The following is a 22,282-nucleotide window of genomic DNA, read 5'->3' on the forward strand; positions in this document are numbered from 1 at the left end:
TCCAGAAACTCACAAACAGAATTAAAAATGAAAAACGTGTGAAATGAAAATGAAACACACACATACATGCCCTACAAAATTTATTTTCCTCCAAATTAGAAAAATATCCACATTATTATATAGTCATTGTTAAGAATGTAGACTCCAAAGATTTGAATCTAGACTTTATGATATCTTGGCATATAACCTTGAGTAAAGTACTTAATCTCTCTAGCTTCAGGTTCTTCATCCATAAAGTGAAGTTAATAATAGGATACTTTATAGGGTTCATGTGAGAATTAAATCAGACAAATGTGAAAATGGCACTACTTAGTACATTTGCAACCGATATTCTCATAATAGGAGCATTTACGGCCATGCCGTAAACCAAATATGGCCGAAATAGAACTTATCACCCCCAAACTTGTTCTTCCTCCTGAATTTCCTGAGTGAGTGGGTGGCTCTCCATCCAATCAACACAAGGCACACACTAACTGACCACTGCCCACCACAGGTAATGACTAATAACTAGTTTCATCTGCATCTGTCCAAAGATTTCATCTGCAAAAGCAAACTGTATTATTTTATACACGTAAGCCTTACTTTTTCCATTGAATAATATATAAGAAACTTTCCATAAAGTTATCTCAAATTCTGCTTTATTCTGAGTGGTATCACATTATTTGGGTGTACTGTAATTTATTTAATCAATCCTTTGATATTTAGATGTTTTTCCTCATCTTTCAATATTATAAACACCACTATAATAATAGCTGTTTGTGTATAATTTTATACATTCATGAGTACATCTGCAGAACAAATTCTCAGAAGTAAAACTGCTGAGCTGTAATAACTTGCACTTGTAATTTTGATAGTTATTGCCAAATTGCACACCACTGGGGGTGTAACAATCTTTCCCACCAGCAACATATAGAAATGACTTCTATTTCCACCAACAAAATGTATTATCAAAGTTTTAAATTATTTATAAATCTAAAAAGTGAAGTTCATTATTTTTAATATCTGCTAATCATCAATTAGCAATTTTCTTCTGAGTGAAATAAAGCATCTTTTCAAAGCTTTAATCATCATTTGAATTTCCTTTTCTGGTAGCAGTTTTCTGGTGCTTTTTTTTTTTTTTTAAATACAACATAAATTTATGTCTCACAGCTTTGGAGGACAGGCCAAGATGAAAGTGTCAGCAAGGCCAGGCTCTCTGAAGGTACTAGAGAAGAATCTGTTCCAGGCCCCTCCCCTAACTTCTGGTAGTTTGCTGGCAATCTTTCGTGCCCCTTGGCTTATAGACTAGTGAGTCTTCTCTTATCACTTTGATTTTTTTTATACACCAGGGATATTTACCCTTTGTCTACATGTGTGTTGCAACTATTTTTTACACCAGTTTGCTATTTGCCTTTGCACTTTTTTCATGGTCTTTTTCCCTCCTGAGAGAAATTTAAAAAAAAAATTTATACAGATAAATTAGAACTTTTGTCTTTTAATGACTTCTGGGTTTGGAATCAGTTGGAAAAACCTTTCCCCAGTGCTGAAGTTGTCTTTACTAAACACACATCTCATTGTGTCACTTCCCTGCTTAGAACTTTTCAGTGGCTCCCAAACGACCTCACTTAGCTCCTCCTCTTGGCACACAGGGCTGTCCACGTAAGTGTTTGCCTGCTACTGCAGCTCCACCCTACTCCTCTTACACCCCAAGTCTACCCACACTGAATACTTACAATTCCTGGGCCACAGCAGTAGAAATTGTGCATGTGTTTCTGCTCTAAGACACTTCCTAACTCACCTTTCAAGATTCAGATCAAATACACCTCTGGCATGAAGCTTTATCAGACTGCTCCAAGCCCTCCATCTCTCTGTCTCTTGCTCTTAGAGCTGTCCATCTCCCATCCATTCCAGTATTTTCCATAGTCTTGTAGCTGCTGTGACAGCAGTAGACTTTGCTGACTCCTTTGATTTTCAGCAGTTTTCTACTAGACTATGAGGGCAGGAATCATGTTTTTGTTTATCTATTGCCTTCCACATGGAAGATGCTCAGAAAATCTGTTATATTTCTATAATACTTGACATGTACTTGGATAAATCACTTAACCTCACTAAACCTCTATTTTCTCATCATTAAAATGAATTAAGTAGAAATGTCCATTGTTATTCATACTGTGTTATAAGGTCCCAAGATTTTATGAGTATTTCTAATTAGTACTAATTAGTAATTCTAAGAGTTCTAAATTAGGGGCTCCACTGTAAATCTGTACTTTAGGCTCACAAATACTTTAATCATTGAATGAAAATAGAAGAACCAACCAAAAACTCATGAACTCAATTGAGGTTAAAAACACTTACTTTTAATGATCCTTGGGGTTAGCATTTTTCAATTACAAATTAATTTTGGGTTCTAGATAGAGTCTCTTTTTTTTTCTTTTTGAGACGGAGTCTCACTCTGTTGCTTGGGCTGGAGTGCAGTGGCGAGATCCTGGCTCACTGCAACCTCTGCCTCCCAGGTTCAAGAGATTCTCCTGTCTCAGCCTCCCAAATAGCTGGGATTACAGGTGCCTGCCACCACACCTGGCTAATTTTTGTATTTTTAGTAGAAACAGGGTTTTGCCACATTGGCCAGCTGGTCTGGAACTCCTGACCCCAGGTGACCCACCCGCCTCAGCCTCCCAAAGTGCTGGGATTACAGGCGTGAGCCACCACACCTGGCCCAGAGTTTCTTAAAGTAATCTTATACCAATTGACTTTCAAGAAAAAGGGGAAAAAATAGGAATGTTTTACATCTTTTAAAAGGAGAAAAAAAAAACAAAAAACAAAACAAAAAAAAACACCTGTTGTGAGACATATTTTCCAACATATTTAGAAACAAATTAGAACCAAAAAATGGGTTTTTTAATTGCTGTAAATTTCTGTACGAGAACATTGTAACTATTTTAAGTGTGGGTGCACGCATGTGTATGCATGTTTGTATCTTGTTTTTGGCAAATACCCATCATCGTCTCTTTTACAGCTTGTGTTTCCGCATCTAAACCATTACAGTCAGGATGTTACAGTAGAGAAGTTTCACTGACCTGCATGTCAGGATGTCTGGACCTTAGTCCTGATTTTATCACCACTAGCCAAGTGACTCTGCTGACAAGCATTCTGTGGGTTTCTTTTCCTCATTCATAAAATAAAACAGTGTAGCTGTACTATATCAGTGGTCTTAAAATTTAGTACACATGCTGCCGAAGTAAGCACGCAATAATCCTCACACTATATGACATGGCAGAGAATCTGCTCTCTACAGAATGCCATGAAATGCTGATCTCTATTATTTGACTGCATGAAATAGAAACACTTTTACTAGGGAAAAATATGACCTGTCATTTAAAATTATTTAATTACATTTATATGTTATAAAACTAAATGGAATCACAATCGTGAGTACTCACTTCCCATTAAAAACTCAGCCGTGAGCCAATAAAGGAATGGCCATGACCTAGATTTGCCATTAACTGTCGTTTTCTTTTTCTTTATTCATCTTGTCATCTGCTCAAAAGTAGTATCAGACAAAGAATAACAAGCCACACATAATCAAAAAAGTTATGGGAGAAAAACAAACTTGAAAAAAATTATCAATTAACAATCTGCTTTGTAAACAAGAAGAGGAGTATCCTTATTTAATTTAGGAAAACACTGGTCCAGCTCATGGAATATCATTGTTTTTTAGAACATTTTGAGAATACTGAAGAAATCTCCTTTCAATTCTAAAATTCTATTATTTTAGCTACCTTATTCTATTAACTATTCCCCTAAGTTTGGTGTCTTCCTGGGGAAAAAAGAATGCTTCTTAGATAATGCCTGGCTTCAGGGCCTGGAGAAAGGTCACTGTGTCTGGTACAAACAAAAGTAAAATTGCCTGAAGCATTTGCTACTCCCTCTACCAGCCTCTCTCTTATCAATTTATGATCCTTCTTTGAAAAGCAAATTCCTATCCACTTTGTTGCCCTCAACTGTCTCTATTTAGAGAAGACTTAGACAAGAACAGTGATAAACACAAGTACGAGAATACCTTAATTTTAAATTCCAGCTGGGAGTTAATTGTGTACATCATCTCAGTCCTTTCCATCTTCCGGGCGCCCTCATTGCACAGTCGAACCAACTGCGAACACAGAAGAATAACGAGGGTTAAAGGTCAAGGAGAGAAACCTCACTTTCAAAAGCAGAATTCTCACAGGAAATAACTAACACTTGGGAAGCCCCAGAGTGGGCTTCCGACACAGAACTCACAGTTTTTCACAGTTACCACATTCTTATCCAGTTAGAAGTGGTGTGATTAGGATGTGAAGACAGGGAGGGAAAAAAAGGTCACCCTATCTCAGGGAAAGCTACACCCTTCTTCCCTCTTCCAAATCACAGCAGCTGAAGGGAGGTGGTCAACTTCCAAGGCAAAATCTAAGCAGAGTGCTGTGTAAAGCATGTGACCAGTAAACTGAGTGCTGAAGAGGAAAGTGTTGCAGAACAGTCAGCAATTCTTCAACAATGGCCAAGCTAAGGCCATCAGTTACATTTCAGTTTCACTGGAAGCACTAAATTATCTACAAAGCAAAATTATCTACAAAGTCCGACAAAGGACTTTCACAGTCCTTTAATGAGTACCTAATCTTAATTTACTGGTCTAAATTAAAATGAATTTTGCATCTCCAATTTCTTATTAACTGGAAAATCTGGAAAAAAAAAAAGATAATATAAGGGTCATTGGCCATAAAGACAAATGTGATTGTTAAAAGTAAGGATTGGAAATTTTAATTTCGTTTATTTTTAATATTTCTGCTTTGTTAGGTAATAGATGCACACTATAAAAATAAATAAATAAATGATGATGATGATGATGATGATGATACGGAAGTAAATAAAATAGGTCATAAAAGGTCCTGACCTACTCCCACTGCACAGATGTAGTTGGAAACAGACTGGGTTATATACTTTCTCTTTTTTTCCCTATGTTTATAGGAACATATACATACATACATATATGTATAGAAATTTTTCTTTTGTTTCTGGAAATGATCATTCTATGCTTATGTGTCTTTTTTTCACTTATCAATTATTTCAGACTAAATGTGTCTCCCCCAAATTCATGTTGAAATCCTAACCTCCAATATGATAATATTAGGAGGCAGAGACTTCGGGGGGGTAATTAGGTCTTGAGAGTGGAGTCCTCATGAATGGGATTAGTGCCCTTGTAAGAAGAGACAGGATAGCTTTCTTCTTCTCTCTGCTCCCTCTCCACCATGTAAGGATACAGGGAGAAGGTGGCCATCTGCAAACCAGGAAACCAGCCTTCAGGCAACACCGGATCTGCCTATACCTTGATCTTGGACTGCCCAGCCTCCAGAACTGTGAGTGATAAATATCTGTTCTTTAAACCACACAGTTTATGGTACTCTGTTAACAGCAACTTGAACTAAGACAAAAATGTTTCCCCTTCTAAAGTACCATTCATTAAAATAAAAACTTTATTTAGTACCTACTATGTTTCAGGTACTAGGGCTGTTAACACTTAGAATCCCTAACCTTATGGAAGGGCAGACGAAAGGAAAAAAAATCATAGACTCAGGTCATAGATTTAAAAAAAAAAAAAAAGGGCAGTAGGGGAGAGGGAAGTTGGGAGGGATCTAAGAGACCCTCTCCTGAGAGGTCATTTAAGTGGAAAGCTGAAGGAGAAGTAGTTACTACTAAATGATAAGATGGTTCAAGGAGAGGGAACACCATGAGGACGAGATGGGAAAGCATGTGAGTGTTTGAGTAAGTCAAAGAAGATCCTGGCATGAAGGAAGGTGGCATGGGAGGAAGCCAAGAGAGATAGGCCACGGTCAGATCATGCAAGGTCTTAAGGTGTCTGGATTGTATTCCAAGTGCAAAAAGAAGTCACTAGCATGCTTTCAGTGGGGGAATGATATGATCCAATTTATGCTACAACAATTAGATGAACTTTCCACAATATATTTATTCTATTTCCTGTTGATGGGCACTTGAACAATTTCCAATTCTCACTTGGCTTTTAGATTTGGAGAGCAGACCTGTCTTTAATAACAGCATATCTTTAGCTTTGGCCTGTGAGTTCACTGATGCAGGGACTGATGGCTTTATCTTTCTGATCAAAGCTAAGAGCTGAAATATCCAGGTGTGAGGCAGAGGCAACCTGAAACTGTAATACCCTGAAAGGAACAGGGCATATCGGAGTGAAATCCAGGCACGTCCTGCCCCAGACAACACTTCTAGATGCAACCTGGGCCAGAAGGAACCCACTGCCTTGAAGAAAAGAACCAGTCCTGGCAGTATTTATCACCTGCTAACTGAAGAGCCCTCAGACCATGAATAACCAGCAAGAAATACACTTCACCTATAAAGACACACATAGGCTAAAAACAAAGACACACATACACTAAAAACAAACAATGGAAACCAAACAAACAAACAAAAAACAGAAGTCGCTATGCTTATATAAGACACAATGGATTTCAAGACCAAAACTATAAGAATACACAAAGAAAGTCACTATGTAATGATAAGGAGGTCAATTCAGCAAGAGGGTGTAACAATTTTAAATACATATGAACTCAACACTGGAGCACATAGGTATAAAAGGCAAATATTATTAGCGCTAAAGAGAGAGATAGACCATAGTACAATAATAGGTAGAGACTTCAACACCCCAAAATTAGCACTGGACAGATCTTCCAGTGCTAATTGTGGGGAATACACATTCTTTTCCTCAGCACATGGATCATTCTCAAAGATAGTCCATATTTAGGTCACAAAACAAGTCAGAAAACATACAAAAATTCTAAAGTAATATCAAGCATATTATTTGACTACAATGAAATAAAACTAAATATTAATAAGAGGAATTTTGGAAACTGAAAATACATGGAAATTAAACAATATGCTCCTGAATGACCAGTAGGTTAAAGAAGGAAATTGAAAAATTTCTTGAAACAAATGGTGGAAACACAACATATCAAAACATATATAATACACTAAAAGCAGTACTAATAGGGAATTTTATAGCTGTAAGTACCCACATCAAAAAAGAAGAAAAGGCCAGGTGCAGTGACTCACAACTGTAATCCCAACATTTTGAGAGGCCGAGGCAGGTGGATCACTTGAGGCCAGGAGGTCAAGACCAGCCTGGCCAACATGGTGAAACCCTGTCTCTACTAAAAAAACAAAAAAACAGAAATTAGTCAGGTATGGTGGCATGTGCCTGTAGTCCCAGCCACTTAGGAGGCTGAGGCATGAGGGAGGCAGAGGTTGTAGTGAACCAAGATCATGCCACTGCACTCCAACTTGGGAGATACAGCAAAGCTCTGTCTAAAAAAAAAAAAAAAAAAAAATGAGGAAAAACTTCAAGTAAAGAAACGAACTACAATGAAACTCAAAGAACTAGAAAAGCAAGAGCAAACCAAACCCCAAATTGGTAGAAAATAAATAATAAAGAAAGCCTAGAGGAAATGGACAAATTCCTAGACACATACCACCTATCAAGATTGAACCAGGAAGAAATCCAAAAGCTGAATAGACCAATAACATGTAATGAGATTGAAGCCGTAATAAAAAGTCTCACAGTAAAGAAAAGCATGAGACTCAATGGCTTCACTGCTGAATTCTACCAAACATTTAAAGAAGAACTAATACCAACCCTGCTCAACCTATTCCAGGTAATAGAAGAGGAGGGAATACTTCCAAACTCACTCCACAAGGCCAGTATTTCTGATACCAAAACCAGACAAAGACGCATCAAAAAAGAAAACTACAGGATGATATTTCTGATTAATATTGATGCAAAAATCTTCAACAAAATACTAGCAAACTGAATTCAACAATACATTAGAAAGATTATTTATCATGACCAAGTGGGATTTATCCCTGGAATGAAAGGATGGTTCAACATAGGCAAACCAATCAGTGTAATACATTATATCAACCACACGAAGGACAAAAAACATATGATCATTTCAATTGTGCGGAAAAAGCACTTGACAAAATTAAACATCCCTTCATGATAAAAACCCTCAAAAACTGGGTATGGAAGGAACATACCCCAATATGATAAAAAAAAAAAAAAAAAAAAAACATATGACAGAGTCATAGCTAGTATCATACTGAATGGGGAAAAACTGAAAGCCTTTCCTCTAATTTCTGGAACATGACAAGGATATCCACTTTCAGCACCATTATTCAACACAGTACTGGAAGTCCTAGCTAACAAAATCAAACAAGTGAAAGATATAAAGGCCATCTAAATTTGGAAGGAAGAAATTGTATTATCCTGTTTGCAGATGACATGATCTTATATTTTGAAAAACCTAAAGACTCCACAAAAAAACTATCAGAACTATTAAACAAATTCAGTAAAAATGCAGGATACAAAATCAACATACAAAAATCAGTAGCATTTCTATATGCCAACAGTAAACAATGTGAAACAGAAATTAAAAAGTAATCTCATTTACAACAGCCACACATAAAATTAAATACTTAGGAATTAACCAAATAAGTGAAAGATCTCTGTAATAAAAACTATAAAACACTGATGAAAGAAATTGAAGGAGACACCAAAAAATGCAAAAATGCTCCATGTTCATAGACTGGAAGAATCAATATTATTAAAATGTCCATACTACCTAAAGAAATCTATAGATTCAATGTAAGCCCTATCAAAATACCAATGACATTCTTTACAAAAATATAAAAAATCCTAAAATTTATATGGAACCACAAAAGACCAAGAATAGCCAAAGCGGTCCTAAGCAAAAACAACAAAATTGGAAGAGTCACTTTACCTGACTTCAAATTATACTACAGAGCTATAATAACTAAAACAGCATGGGAACTGGCATAAAAACAGGCACATAGGCCAGTGGAGCAGAAAAACAGACCTTAGAAACAAATCCACACACCTAAAGTGAACTCATTTATGACAAGGGTGCCAAGAACATACACCGAGGAAAAAACAATCTCTTTAATAAATGGTGCTGGGAAAACTGAATATCCATACACAGAAGAATAAAACCACACCCCTATTTTTTACCATATACAAAAATAAAATCAAAATGGACTAAAGACTTAAACCTAAGACCTCAAACTATGAAACTACTACAAGAAAATATTGGGGAAAATCTCCAGGACATTGGTCTGGGCAAAAATTTCTTTAAAAATACCTTACAGCCACAGGCAACAAAAACAAAAATGGACAAATGGGATCACATCAAGTCAAAAGGCTTCTGCAGACCAAAGGATAGAGTCAACAAAGTGAAGAGACAACCCCTAGAATAGGAGTAAGCTACCCATCTGACAAGGGATTAATAACCAGACTATATAAGCAGCTCAAACAACTCTATAGGAAAAAAAATCTAATAATCCAATCAAAAATGGGCAAAAGATTTGAACAGACCTTTCTCAAAAGAAGATATACAAATGGCAAATAGTCATATGAAAAGGTGCTCAACATCACTGATAATTAAAGAAATGCAAATCAAAACTACAATGACATATCATCTTATTCCAGTTAAAATGGCTTATATCCAAAAGACAGGCAATAACAAATGTTGTCAAGGATGTGGAGAAAAGGGAACCCTCATACACTGATGGTAGGAATGTAAATTAGTACAACCACTATGGAGTACAGTCTAGAGGTTCCTTAAAAAACTAAAAATTGATTACCGTATGATTCAGAAATCCTACTACTGGGTATATACCCCAAAGAAAGGAAATCAGTATGTCAAAGAGATGCACTTCTATGTTTGCTGCAGCACTGTTTACAATAGCTAAGATGTAGAAGCAACCTAAGTGTCCAACAATAGATGAATGAATAAAGAAAATGTGGTACACATATACAATGGAGTACCATGTAGCCACAAAAAAGAATGATATCCAGTCATGTGCAACAACACGGCTGGAACTGGAGATCATTATGTAAAATGAAATAAGGCAGACACAGAAAGACAAACATTACATGTTCTCATTTGTGGGATTTTAAAATTAAAAAAGATTAAACTCATGGACATAGAGAGTAGAATGATGCTTACTCGAGGCTAGGAAAGGTATTGGGGAGCTGAGGAGGAGGTGGGTATTGTTAATGGGTACAAAAAAATAAAATGAGTAAGACCTACTATATGCTCTATACGATAGCACAACAGGGTGACTACAGTCAAATAATAAGCCCCTGCATTTTAAAATAAAGAGTATAATTGAATTATTTTTAACTAAAAAAAAAATAAAAATACTTTCATATCTACTTATTTATAAAACAAATTTATTTCCATACTTTGCAGAGTACAGGTGGTTTTTGATTACATGGATAAGTTCTTAGCGGTGATTTATGAGATTCTGGTGTACCCTGAGCACTGTATACTGTGCCCAATGTGTACTCTTTTATTCCACAACCCTCCCCCCTTACCCCCAAATCCCCAAAAGTTCATTATATCATTCTTGCCTTTGCATCCTCATAGTTTAGCTCCCACTTATAAATTAGAACACATGATACTTGGTTTTCCATTCCTGAGTTACTTCACTTATAATGGTCTCCAATTCCATCCAAGTTGCTGCAAATGTCATTATTATTTTTTTAAATGGCTGAGTAATATTTCATGGTGTATATATATACCACGTTTCCTTTACCCACTCATTGGTTAATGGACCTTTGGATTGGTTCCTCATTTTTGTAACTGCAAATTGTGTTGCTATAAACATGAGTATGCAAATGTCTTTTTCACATAATGACTTATTTTCCTTTGGTAGATGCCCAGTAGTGGAATTGCTGGATTGAATGGTAGTTCTACTTTTAGTTCTTTTAGGAATCTCCATACTGTTTTCCATACTGGTTGTACTAGTTTACATTCCCACCATCAGGGTAAAGGTGTTTCCTTTTCACCTTTTCACCTAAAGATGTTTCCTATTCATTTTCACCTAAAGATGTTTCACATCCACACCAACATCTATTACTTTTTGATTTTTAAATTAGGGCCACTTTTGCAGGAGTAAAGTGGTACTTCATTGTGGTTTTAATTTGCATTTATAGTTAGCGATGCTGAGCATTTTTTCATGTTTGTTGGCCATTTGTCACACACATGTACTTCTTTGTAAATGGCCGAGGCAATATGTTATAGAAAGATTAAATAGAGCTTGACTATTTTGCCTCTGGAAGAAAAGCTCATAATGTAACACTATCTCCAACCCTAAATAGAGTTTTGATGAGGTCAGAGTTAAAGCAGACATTCTCTTTCCATGGAAGAGTAAACAGATGGAAAGAACAGGGAAGATTCATTTGGCATAAAACCATCTCTTGATCACCATTCCTTACACGGTACACATCCCCCTAGATAAGCTGAATTACTGGATTCTCTGGAAATTATCAGATTCCCTAGAAATCTTCTCCCCCCAACATGTTAACAGAAAATCAGGAGGAAGGCATATTTTTCATTTTATAGAAATGTACTTCTTGTAGTTCTTGTTTTTGAGTTGTTTGATAGGTCAGTAAGTCCTTCCAAGCCCCTAAATTAAAGAAGTTGTCAGTCTTTTCAGCAATATTGCATGAGCAATTTGAAAGTATTATTGCATCATGCAAATAAACTCCATTAGTATTTTAATTACCGAAAAGGTCTGCCTTTTTTTTTCCAAGAATGAGTAACTACTTAGAGAGACTTACCCAAGAGATTAAGGCAGCATCTGGTTCTAAAAACTTGGGCCTCAACATATCAAATTTAAATATCTGAAATAAACTATTGGGAACTCCCAATTTCTCTGATTTTAGGTAAAGCAAACAAATGTAGTTCTACATTTTCATTCTGAACCGTAAACGCTCTCTATGCATACTCTTTATGCTGAAAATAATCATATTATTTTCCCAGAATCTATACAACCTCATCAGTAACCTTCACAAATAAAACAGAAGATTAATTCTTGAGCTGACTATATTAACGATTTCAGTTCCTCTGTAACACTGGGAGACTGAGGGAATAATTCAAATATTTATGGCTCTATTGATAGAGAAAAAGGAATGATGCCCTTCAGAGAAAGCAAGTCACTGGGATGGTATCACTTCACATGATAGCCTTTTACATACTTATAGTATCAAGGTAAAGCAATTCATTAGCCTATTACATTTTTGCCAGTCTTTCCTGAAAGAACCAGTATGCAATCAAGTGAACAAGAGACGCCTGAAGGAATGCAGCATTCTGCTGTAACTTGGAAGTAAAATTCTTGAAAAAAATTAAGATTCCAGGTTCAATTCAACAATCAACTACTAGTATCTTCCTATTTTTTTCTCTCTGCAAATTATTTTATGTCAATTTCTTAGTAACAAACAGGCAAAACTTGTCAAAATCTCATTTATGTCCAAGACTAGAACTTCTCAAGTAGTTTCTCCCAAAAACTTTCCCCCTTACCCTCCCCCACTCCTCCTCTAGGAAGGCAGCACAAGACTTGAGGTCCTGGAGGAAGAGCAACCAGCAGTAGTACCTTACATAACTTGTCACTTGTCAGGCTTTCTTTATTTACTGTTCCCAAAATAGGTGTGCAGATCATCAATGGGATGAAGAGATGAATTTAAGCGGCTCACAGATACACTTACTTTTTTTTTTTTTTTTTTTTGGAGACGGAGTTTTGCTCTTGTCGCCCAGACTGGAGTGCATGGAGTGCAATGGTGCAGTTTTGGCTCACTGCAACCTCCGCCTCCTGGGTTCAAGCAATTCTCATGCCTCAGCCTCCTGAGTAGCTGGGATTACAGGCACCTGCCACCACGCACAGCTAATTTTTGTATTTTTGGTGGAGATGGGGCTTCACCATGTTGGCCAGGTTGGTCTCAAACTCCTGACCTCAGGTGATCCACCAGCCTTGGCCTCCCAAAATGCTGGGATTACAGGCATGAGCCACCATGCCCAGCCGTAGATACACTTACTCTTAATATAAAAATGTATATTAGAAAAATAAACAACTAGCAGCTGGGCACACTGGCTCACACCTGTAATCCCAGCATTTTGGGAGGCCAAGGCTGAGGGATCATGAGGTCAGGAGTTCAAGACCAGCCTGGCCAAGATGGTGAAACCCCATCTCTACTTAAAATACAAAAATTAGCCAGGCATGGTGGTGGGCACCTGTAATCCCAGCTACTCAGGAGGTTGAGGCAGATAATTGCTTGAACCTGGGAGGTGGAGGTTGCAGTGAGTCAAGACCATGCCAATGCGCTCCAGCCTGGGTGACAGAGTGAGACCCTTTCTCAAAAAAAAAGAGAAACTAGCTTATAAAACCCATGATTTTAAGTGGGGATGATTTTAACCCATGATTTTAAGATGAGGATAAGTAAAATGATGACTTGATGTAAAGTTGACTAAAAGAAATAGTACTTCATAGTAAAGTGGTACAAAGCCACCAAATTCACACAGGGCTATGTAACTGGAGACATTTAGGAAGCTTCTGATGCTACCATTATCTCTGCTCCTGTGCCAACCTCATACAGTATCCTCAGTGACATTTGTGCCTTCTATTGCTTCCTCTCAGCTAGATATTTTTGTCAGTAGCTAACCCTACCTACATTTTTCTAATCTTTAAACAAACAAAGACCCTCTCTCACTTTCCTTTCAGCTACAGCTCTTTCTCTTTCCACTCTCTGAATCTTAGACATTTAGCTACCACTGCTGGCTGGCTGTATATTCACACCTCCCTCTCACTTCTCAATACACTCAACTCAGGTACCCTCCCCACAACCACCATCCCCAGTATATAACCTACCTGATGATAAACCCAAGGAAAACTTCAATCATTATCTCACTTTATCTTTCAGGGGCATACAACAGAGTTGACCACCAAACTATCTGCCATTTGCCAAGGTATTACGGTTTTCCTTCTTCTCTGGTATGTTTTATTTTGTTTTGTTCTTTTTTTTAGTTTCCTCTGTTGGCTCCTTTTTCCTAAATAAGACTATGAATGCCAGAATTCTTCAAGGTCATTCCTCAGGCTCACTGCCCTTCTCATTGCACACAATCTCCCTAGGTAACCTCATTCTCTCTCCCAGCTTCAACTATTGTCCATATGTTGATGATTCTCAAATCCATGTCTCCAGTTCAGTCTCCTCTCTGAGCTCCTGACTTGTTTATTTAGCCAACTTGGGTGTTCTACAGGAATCTCAATGACAACGTGACCCAAATGGAGCTTACTCACTTTTCCCTATGTTCATGTTATAGATGAAGAAGAGCATCCAACCTTGCTGCCCAAGCCAGAGACATATTCCTTGACTTCTGTCCTGAAATGTGCCCACCCCATAAGTCTCCACTCCCACCTCCCCAGTATACAGGCAGACTTCTCACCACCTTACTATCACATCGATAGAAGCCACTACCATCCCTTGCCTAATCAACTACCACTGGCCTCAGAACTGGTCCCATTCCCGCTATCATCTTCATAGCACATGAAGTTAGCCTCTACATCATCTTAGAATAGCACCCAACAGCCTAGTATGTATAACAAGGACCCACACAGCTGGTTCCCTAGTGCTGCATTCTAGTCACATAAAGAACATTCCAGTTCTTCAAAATCTCCAATATTTTCTTGCCTTTGGATCTCTACACATACCTGGGACACTCTCTTCCCCAATCCTGGACTCATAGCCATTCCTGTGTTAGGTCTCAGTTTAGACACCACTGTGGCCTTCTCTATCACATCACCCACCACCCTTCATTGTAACTCTATTCAGTGTCTGCCTTCCTCTTTCCACTGCACATTCCATGAGTGCAGTGACCACACATGTCTCACTCATCACTGCATTTCCAAGAACTGGCATCGTTCTTGGCTCAGTGATTGACACTCAATAAACATTTACTGAATCAGAAATGAATAAATAGCTATTCAGCCACCAAAAGAAAATGAGGTATCTGTTGGCCCTTAAAGCAAAACTGTCTGAAACAGCAAAAATACCAATTGCACTTGAGTAGAGCAAATATTGTTCTGGTTTCCAACTACCTAAAGAATGCTATGCAAATGGCAGTGAGACTCTACCAGTTTTCAGCATCAAGTAAAAACACTTTCTTCTGAGGTAACTGAATGGTTTCCTGCCTTACAAGTAAACTGTCACCCAACAGTTACCTTGCTTACTTCCTTCAAGGCCCTTTTGCAGACTTCGTACTTCGGAGAGTCCTTAGGTGTTTTTTGACAGATAGTCTGTAATGAAGTAAAAGTGAACAAAATTAATTGATTTATTTTATTAAGTAAATTAAACCAATGTCCAGCCACATCCTCTTACTCACAGCAAAGCTAATGCCGAACACAGCATTATGGATGAGTATGACGGTAATATTAAAATCCTATTTAGAAACCAGGAAATAATCTTCAAACACAGGATCCAAGTCCATCCAGGGAATGGTTAAGAAGACAGAATTCAGAGATGGGCAAACCTGGTTTCAAATCTCAGGTCTGCCCCTTACTAATTATCCAACCTTGGGCAAGTCACCAACTCTGTCTTTATAAGCCTCTCTTTCCTCCTTTGTAAAACTAGGGTGATGCCAAATATATCACTAGGTTGTTGCAAGCGTTAATGATAATTTATGTAAAGTTCTTTATGAGTGCCTGGCATACAGTATGCCCTCAATACATAAGAATTACTTTAATTATCACCATTATAATCATTATTATTAGAGGCAATTATATTTATAGAGGATGCATTATGAATAAAAAGAACACATGACGTCTGTAATTCCAGGACTTTGGGAGGCCAAGGCGGGCAGACTGCTTGAGTCCAGGAGTTCAAGACCAGCCAGGGCAACATGGAAAGACTCAGACCAGCCAGGGCAACATGGAAAGCCCTCAATACATAAGTGTTACTTTAATTATCACCATTATAATCATTATTATTAGAGGCAATTCTATTTATAGAGGATACATTATGACTTAAAAAGAACAGCTGGGCACAGCTGTTCATGACGTCTGTAATCCCAGGACTTTGGGAGGCCAAGGCGGGCAAACTGCTTGAGTCCAGGAGTTCAAGACCAGCCAGGGCAACATGAAAAGACTCCCCAAAAAATTAGCCAAGAATGGTGGCGTGCACCTGTGGTCCCAGCTATTCAGGAAGCTAAGGTGGGAGGGTCACTTGAGCCTGGGAGGTGGAGGCTGCAGTGAGCCGAGATTGTACCACTGCACTCCTGGGCAACAGTCTCAAAGAAAAAATAACAACAACAACAAAAACAAAATCAGCAAGGGGAAAAAAAGCCTGTTAGGTTTTTGGTTGATATATTTAAACTGAGAAATTTCATTTGTGATAGTAAAATCAGGTTCAAACAGGGTCAATTCATGGTAAATTTGATTACATATAATTTTAAAGCTATACACACACATTCAAAGCCTAGGGAACCACTTAATTGTTGAAAGTATTTATTTCAATTAACAAGCTTAACTGAATTTCCAGTGAGGTAAAATTGGAAAGACATCATTTTAAGTACATTTATATTCTGCCTAAGTGGCTAGATTGCCACACACGAGAAACAGATTAAGGCAATAGCAACCAGGCAGAGGTAGAAAGTAGTTGGCTATTGGCAAATCACTGGGTCCTGGTCCCTTATGTAGAGAAGCACCAGGCCAAGATATCTGAAAGTCAGGCGTGTAGATTTTTAACTATGTGCTATGTGAGAAACACAGAGGGCCTCATCTGTGGGGGTTCTTATATTTTTTGACTATGACCCACTGTAAGAATACTTTTACACTGCAAGAAGCACATAGGCACACATAAATGAACCAGGATTTCGTGAAACGTTTAACCACTTTATGAGCAATGTGCGTATACTCATAATTCAAAAATCAGTTTTATGACCCATGAATGGGTATGAAAGCAGCATGAAAATACCAGTTTATAGCCCTGAGAGAAGGCATCCTTAGCTGGAGTCCATATATTGACATTTTATGTAAAACTTTGTGCATACACACATTCTCTGGGAAGAAAAGCTATATATAGTTTTACCCAGAATCTCAAAGGGGTCTGCGGATCAAAAAAAGTTTAAAGCCTACTGAGCAATCACGGAATGAATCTCCAACACTGTATAATATAATGTGTTAGATTGTGGAGTCCCATTCTATACAAGTAATTTTCTCAAAATTAAAGAGGATATAAAAGGCTTGAAGATCACAGTACATAGAAAATCTGGAAAACATGTTTAAAATGCATTTTATTTATTTTTGTTTTTTTTAATTCCATTTCTCAAAGAGGAATAAAGTGCATTTCCAGAAGAAGAAAAAGACAACCTAAAAATTCAAAAGTCTAACATTACAATAAATGTTATATTTACAAGGAATTCATGTTTAAAAAAAATAGTAATGTTTGAAATAATATTTCCTTATATGGACCAAGATTCCTTCTTAAGCCAAAATTTGATTTAGATAACTCAGCTGCATTCTATCATTAGACATGATAAATATTGATCTCAAAAAAATCAGAAAGTGAAATGTTCAAAACTTCAAGCTTCCCAATATGTGCACAGGAGGGATGTTCCTGAATTACAGGTGATAGGTGGAGAAGGTGTGAAGGCAGTAGATCAAGGTGAACTTGAGGAGCACAACATGCTGTGAGTTCTGAAATATCTGACAAAACCTCTCCAAAACTGCAGCAGTCAACTAAATGCTCACGGTCCCACACTTTTACACATTTCAAAATTTCAGAATTTTAAAAGAATATATTTTAGAATTTACAATGGGATACAGAAGGTGAAATTTACTCTGTAACCTTAATCATAATTTTTAATATATATTTTACTTTGTTTTGATTAGTAAAAATCAGGTATGTAAAAAGTTGACCTTATATCAACATTGTGATCCCATTTTAAAGTAGGATTGTAACAAAATATTTTCTAATTGGATCAAAAAGACACTCTGTGGTCCACTGCTGGAATGGGACCTCTGTCGAGCCACCCCATTTTTCTCTTTTGCTGCCTCAGCAGCTCCAGTGCAGCCAGTGGCAGGTCCTCCTGCCCATGGCCTACCTGTCTTTCCAGCTGCACGTACTACTAAGCAGGCTACTCACTTGCCCCAGTCATGTCTTGTCATTATTCAAAGTCAAATACTTGTTTTCTTCATGAATGCTGCCTAACACAAGAAGGATGCTGGGCTTTCCTCACTCACTTTGCATAATGCATAATACAAGCAATACTATGCTTTGCCATGGTGAAGAAACTCTCATTTCTGTAAGAAATGGAAGCCTCAGGGTACCTTGGAATATTATAGATGTAGGATCTCAATGATCAGTCTGAGGAAGCTTAGGCCCAAAGAAACTGAGTTGCTCAAGGTCACATGCCTAATGGCTTAGCTAGAACTGGAATCCAGGCCTCTTGACTTAAGCCACAACTCTTCCTATTTCAAAAAAAGTTGAGTAAGTGAGCGATGAGATCCAATTTCTTTAGAATGACCGCGGAAGACTAAATGAAAGATAATTTCCAGAGCTATCAGATACAGGTGAGACTTTCCAAACAAACAACACCTTCTCACTTGATTGGGGGATTTTTAGACCTTTAAATATGTATCAATTTAAGTGGAATAAGAATAATTTTCTTAATCAGATTTATAGAAGCACAGCTATAAACAGAGAAAAAAGCCACCGTCATGTCTTACATCCATCAGCAGCGGAAGGCGGGTCACCCTCTGCATGGGGAGAATGAGAAAAGAGATCATGGGTAAGTTCCTACAGGCTTCATGGGACTCAATCCTTGACAATACTTCCTTAAAGGATGGATTGGTAGCTCTGAGGGAAAACAAAGAAAAGAGAAACTTTAAAATATTTCCTCCTCAAATTAAGGAGCAAATAAAAAGGTACTACAAAATACTGTGATAAATACATATAGCATCAACTATTTAAAAATACATGAAAACATCCTAAACATATAATTACACAGGCAAATACAAATGGCTTGTCTGCCTTTTATATTCAAGGCTGAATATAATAAGATATGGATTTCACTGAACAGTATTAACAATAAGGCAAAACATGTATGCGTTAGAAACTTACAGAAGTGGAAGGTAAGCAAATGAAGAAGCCATGGTATCATAATGGTGAGCATATGGGTCATAAATCATACAGACTAGGCCTTCTATCTGATCATCTATAAACACATATCATTAATAAGATCATAAATAATATTTTAAGCCACTTCTCCGGCCCTAGACAATGATATAAGAAACTATCAGTTAGATTGGACTTCAGAGGCTTTAGGCCACAAAGATCCTCTTCTTGAGACAGAAACTTTTTGACATGTCAAAATATTCCTCTTTTTCTCATGTTAATGTAAGAAAAGTATTAATGCTGCTGTAACATTTTAATGAAACTTAGTGAGATTCTGTGACATATACTGTATTCTTTCATGTGGAACCACCAACATAACTTTTAAGGAAGACCAGAAAGGGATTCCAGTAAGAGAATGGAACGCACAAAGGTGCCTAGCGCACTGAGTAAATATGACTTAGTAACTGGTAAGACAGAAGTCAAACCCAGGTTTTCTTTTTTTGAGATGGGAGTCTCACTGTCACCTAGGCTGGAGTGCAGTGGTGTGTGGTGCGATCTCAGCTCACTGCAGCTTTTGCTTCCCAGGTTCAGGCAATTCTCTGCCTCAGGCTCACAGCAGCTGGGATTACAGATGTGCGCCAAGACGCTCAGCTAATTTTTGTATTTTTAGTAGAGACGAGGTTTCATCATGTTGGCCAGACTTGTCTCGAACTCTTGGTCCCAAGCGATCCACCCGCCTTGGCCTCCCAAAGTGCTGGGATTACAGGCATAAGTCACCGCACCCGACCTCAAACCTAAGTTTTCTAATGTTAAATCTGATACTCTTGTCCCCTCACTTCTTCATCCTATGAGAAGCTCTGGAGAGTTCCACTGCCACTTTCCAAGGCAAGGAGGGCAGTAGGTTGATGGATATGATACTCCCATGAGGGGAGGAGGAAGCAGAATAGTGGCAATAGCAGTCATATTTTTTTTAAATGTTATTTTGAAAATTAAATAATTTGGTTCAAGGCTGCTACTAAAAGCAGGAGGGGGAGAATGCCAGAATAGCAAATGAAAAAAAATTATACAGAAACATTTCATTTCCACTTTCTCAAGTTGAGAAGTTTTAAGTTTCCTTTTGCTGAAAGCTTTGAGATTTTTCGAAAGTTAAGAAAACAAAACAAAAACAAACTCTAAACTAGTTGCACATGTAAATCACTCAGGTCCCAGTTCCCTCCCTCACCTTCCAAAGCTTCTGATTAAATAGTCTGGGATGGACTCTGGGTTGCTCATTTCCAGGCCCCAAGGCATTTCTTACAGGCAGCTAGAATTGAAAGGCACTGTTCTAACCTCAGATTCACATCAACTGCAACAAAGGCCCTGAAAACACAACTACTAATTCCCATGTGAAAGTGCAGATGATGTTATCATTACAATCATTAAGATAAGAACCTTTAAGAGTCACATGATGTATAGCAGTACCTACTGATCTTTTTTAACTCCTGCAAAACAAAATGAAACCCAAATTTATCTCTAATTCAAGACTTTGTTTTCAGATATGAATTTGCATTCTCTAACAGTTACAGAGCAACCTCTGTGGAGAGGGAAAGTGATGGGTGTGGTTTTACCCTCAGGGGACCTGTTGCAATATCTGGAGACATTTTTGGCATCTGGCGGATAGAAGCCAGGGATGCCCTTAAGCATTCTACAATGCACAGGACAGCCCACCACAAAGACTTATCCAGTCCAAAATGTCAATTCTGTGAACAAACCCTGCTTTATACTAAAAATCTCATTTGGGTTTGGCAGCTGTGTTTTCCACCCTGGCTATATGAAAATGTCGTGAAGATGTGGAGAAGAAAGGGGGCCATCATCAGCCCCTCTTACCAGCTTGGAGGCTTTGACTATTTCTCCAAGCAGCCGTAAGTTAGTCACCCTCAACCCCTTCTCCTCCATAAGGGTTTCACATATTTGCACAGAAGTTGACTAAAGCTTCATGCTATGGTCATAAATGCCACACCTCACAGAAGGGGGTGAGAACAATAACAGCCATTAAGCTCCCAAACTGGGTTTACAGCAGTGTACAACTGTGCTGTAACAGATACTTGTGATAAACAGGACCCTTTAAAAGACATATAGGCGTTACTGAACAATTGCTGACTCTCTTGAGGACACAGAGGACATACGTATCACATCAAAACTCTCAGTAATCTAAAAAGGACAAAAAGAAAAGATGTGATGGGAAATCTAATGTTTGAGCCTTTTCCTGCACAACTGAAATTTTCAAGAACATTATTTTTTTCTATTGCTTTCCTTCAGAGCTTCCTTCTCCTCAACTCTAACTACCCCGGGGGGGGGGCAATAATCAGCAATTTTTATTAAAAAATTTATTATCATTGTCAGTTGAATGGAGAGAGATTAGAATAGTAGAGAAAACCCTGAATCTTAGCTTCTGCTCAATCTACTCAAGAATCCACTCTAGGTCTCAGGAAAGCCACTTTTTGCCAGTTAAAAGCTTAGAAGACTGTGGGTTTGGAGTGAGGACCACCTCTGTGTTTTGCAGCAATTAAAAACAAACAAACAAACAATAAAAAGGACAACACCAATAACAAATTATCATTTTAAAAGAGAAAATTCTCTACACACTAATCTTTCTACTTAAACACCCTCACCCTAAAAGTCATGCTCTTAAATATTTCTCTTCTGGGAAATAGCCTATCAGGAGGCATTTCCAAATATAATTCAAATGATCAATTAATTTGTCAATGTAGCCTAATTAAAACTAGGTTAGACTATTAAAACTGTAGCATTCAACACTGCTTACAACAATTTCTGTAGTGTTCGTTGTTGGTAGACTTCATTTGTGCAGTATTTCACATATGGGTCAAATGTGGATGCTGTGTGTTTTTCCACAATGTCACTTATATCATCGATGAAGATATTATTCTGATGTCTTGCTTCCAACTCTATAAAGAACCTGAAAAACCAAAGGGGGGAAAACATTTATGCTTCTTTCATACACTCTAACAGAGATAACAGATAATCCTCATGTAATGCTATTACACGAGGTTTGAAAATTCAACAGTAGAGAGTACCAACTAAAAAATATGTTTAAAAACTATAAAAAGTTTATCTAAGTTTAAATCTATCGTATTAACACACCTTGAGGCTGGGCATTGTGGCTCACACCTACATCCCAGAACTTTGGGAGGCTGAGGCAGGAAGATTACCTGAGGCCAGGAGTTCAAGACAAGACAAAACCAAAAAAACCCAATTTATTGCTTTGAGTGTTTGACTTCA

The 22,282-nt window shown here is 37.7% G+C and overlaps 1 protein-coding gene across 2 annotated transcripts in view; it reads right to left on the bottom strand.

Annotated features, from left to right (window-relative positions):
- ARHGEF26 (Rho guanine nucleotide exchange factor 26) overlaps positions 1-22,282 on the bottom strand; it is a 128,758-nt gene that overhangs the window by 36,475 nt on the left and 70,001 nt on the right. For both annotated transcript variants that reach the window (XM_032262853.1, XM_032262860.1), the window contains exons 7-10: positions 21,807-21,959; positions 18,616-18,745; positions 15,112-15,186; positions 4,040-4,129 (exon numbers count right to left, since the gene is read on the bottom strand). In XM_032262853.1, the coding sequence (XP_032118744.1) occupies positions 4,040-4,129; positions 15,112-15,186; positions 18,616-18,745; positions 21,807-21,959 (448 nt within the window). The remainder of the gene's footprint in view (positions 1-4,039; positions 4,130-15,111; positions 15,187-18,615; positions 18,746-21,806; positions 21,960-22,282) is intronic.

This window comes from Sapajus apella, unplaced genomic scaffold (genome assembly GCF_009761245.1).
Source record: "Sapajus apella isolate SASKATOON/1434 unplaced genomic scaffold, GSC_monkey_1.0 scaffold4, whole genome shotgun sequence".
In the NCBI taxonomy this organism is placed as follows: Eukaryota; Metazoa; Chordata; class Mammalia; order Primates; family Cebidae; genus Sapajus; species Sapajus apella.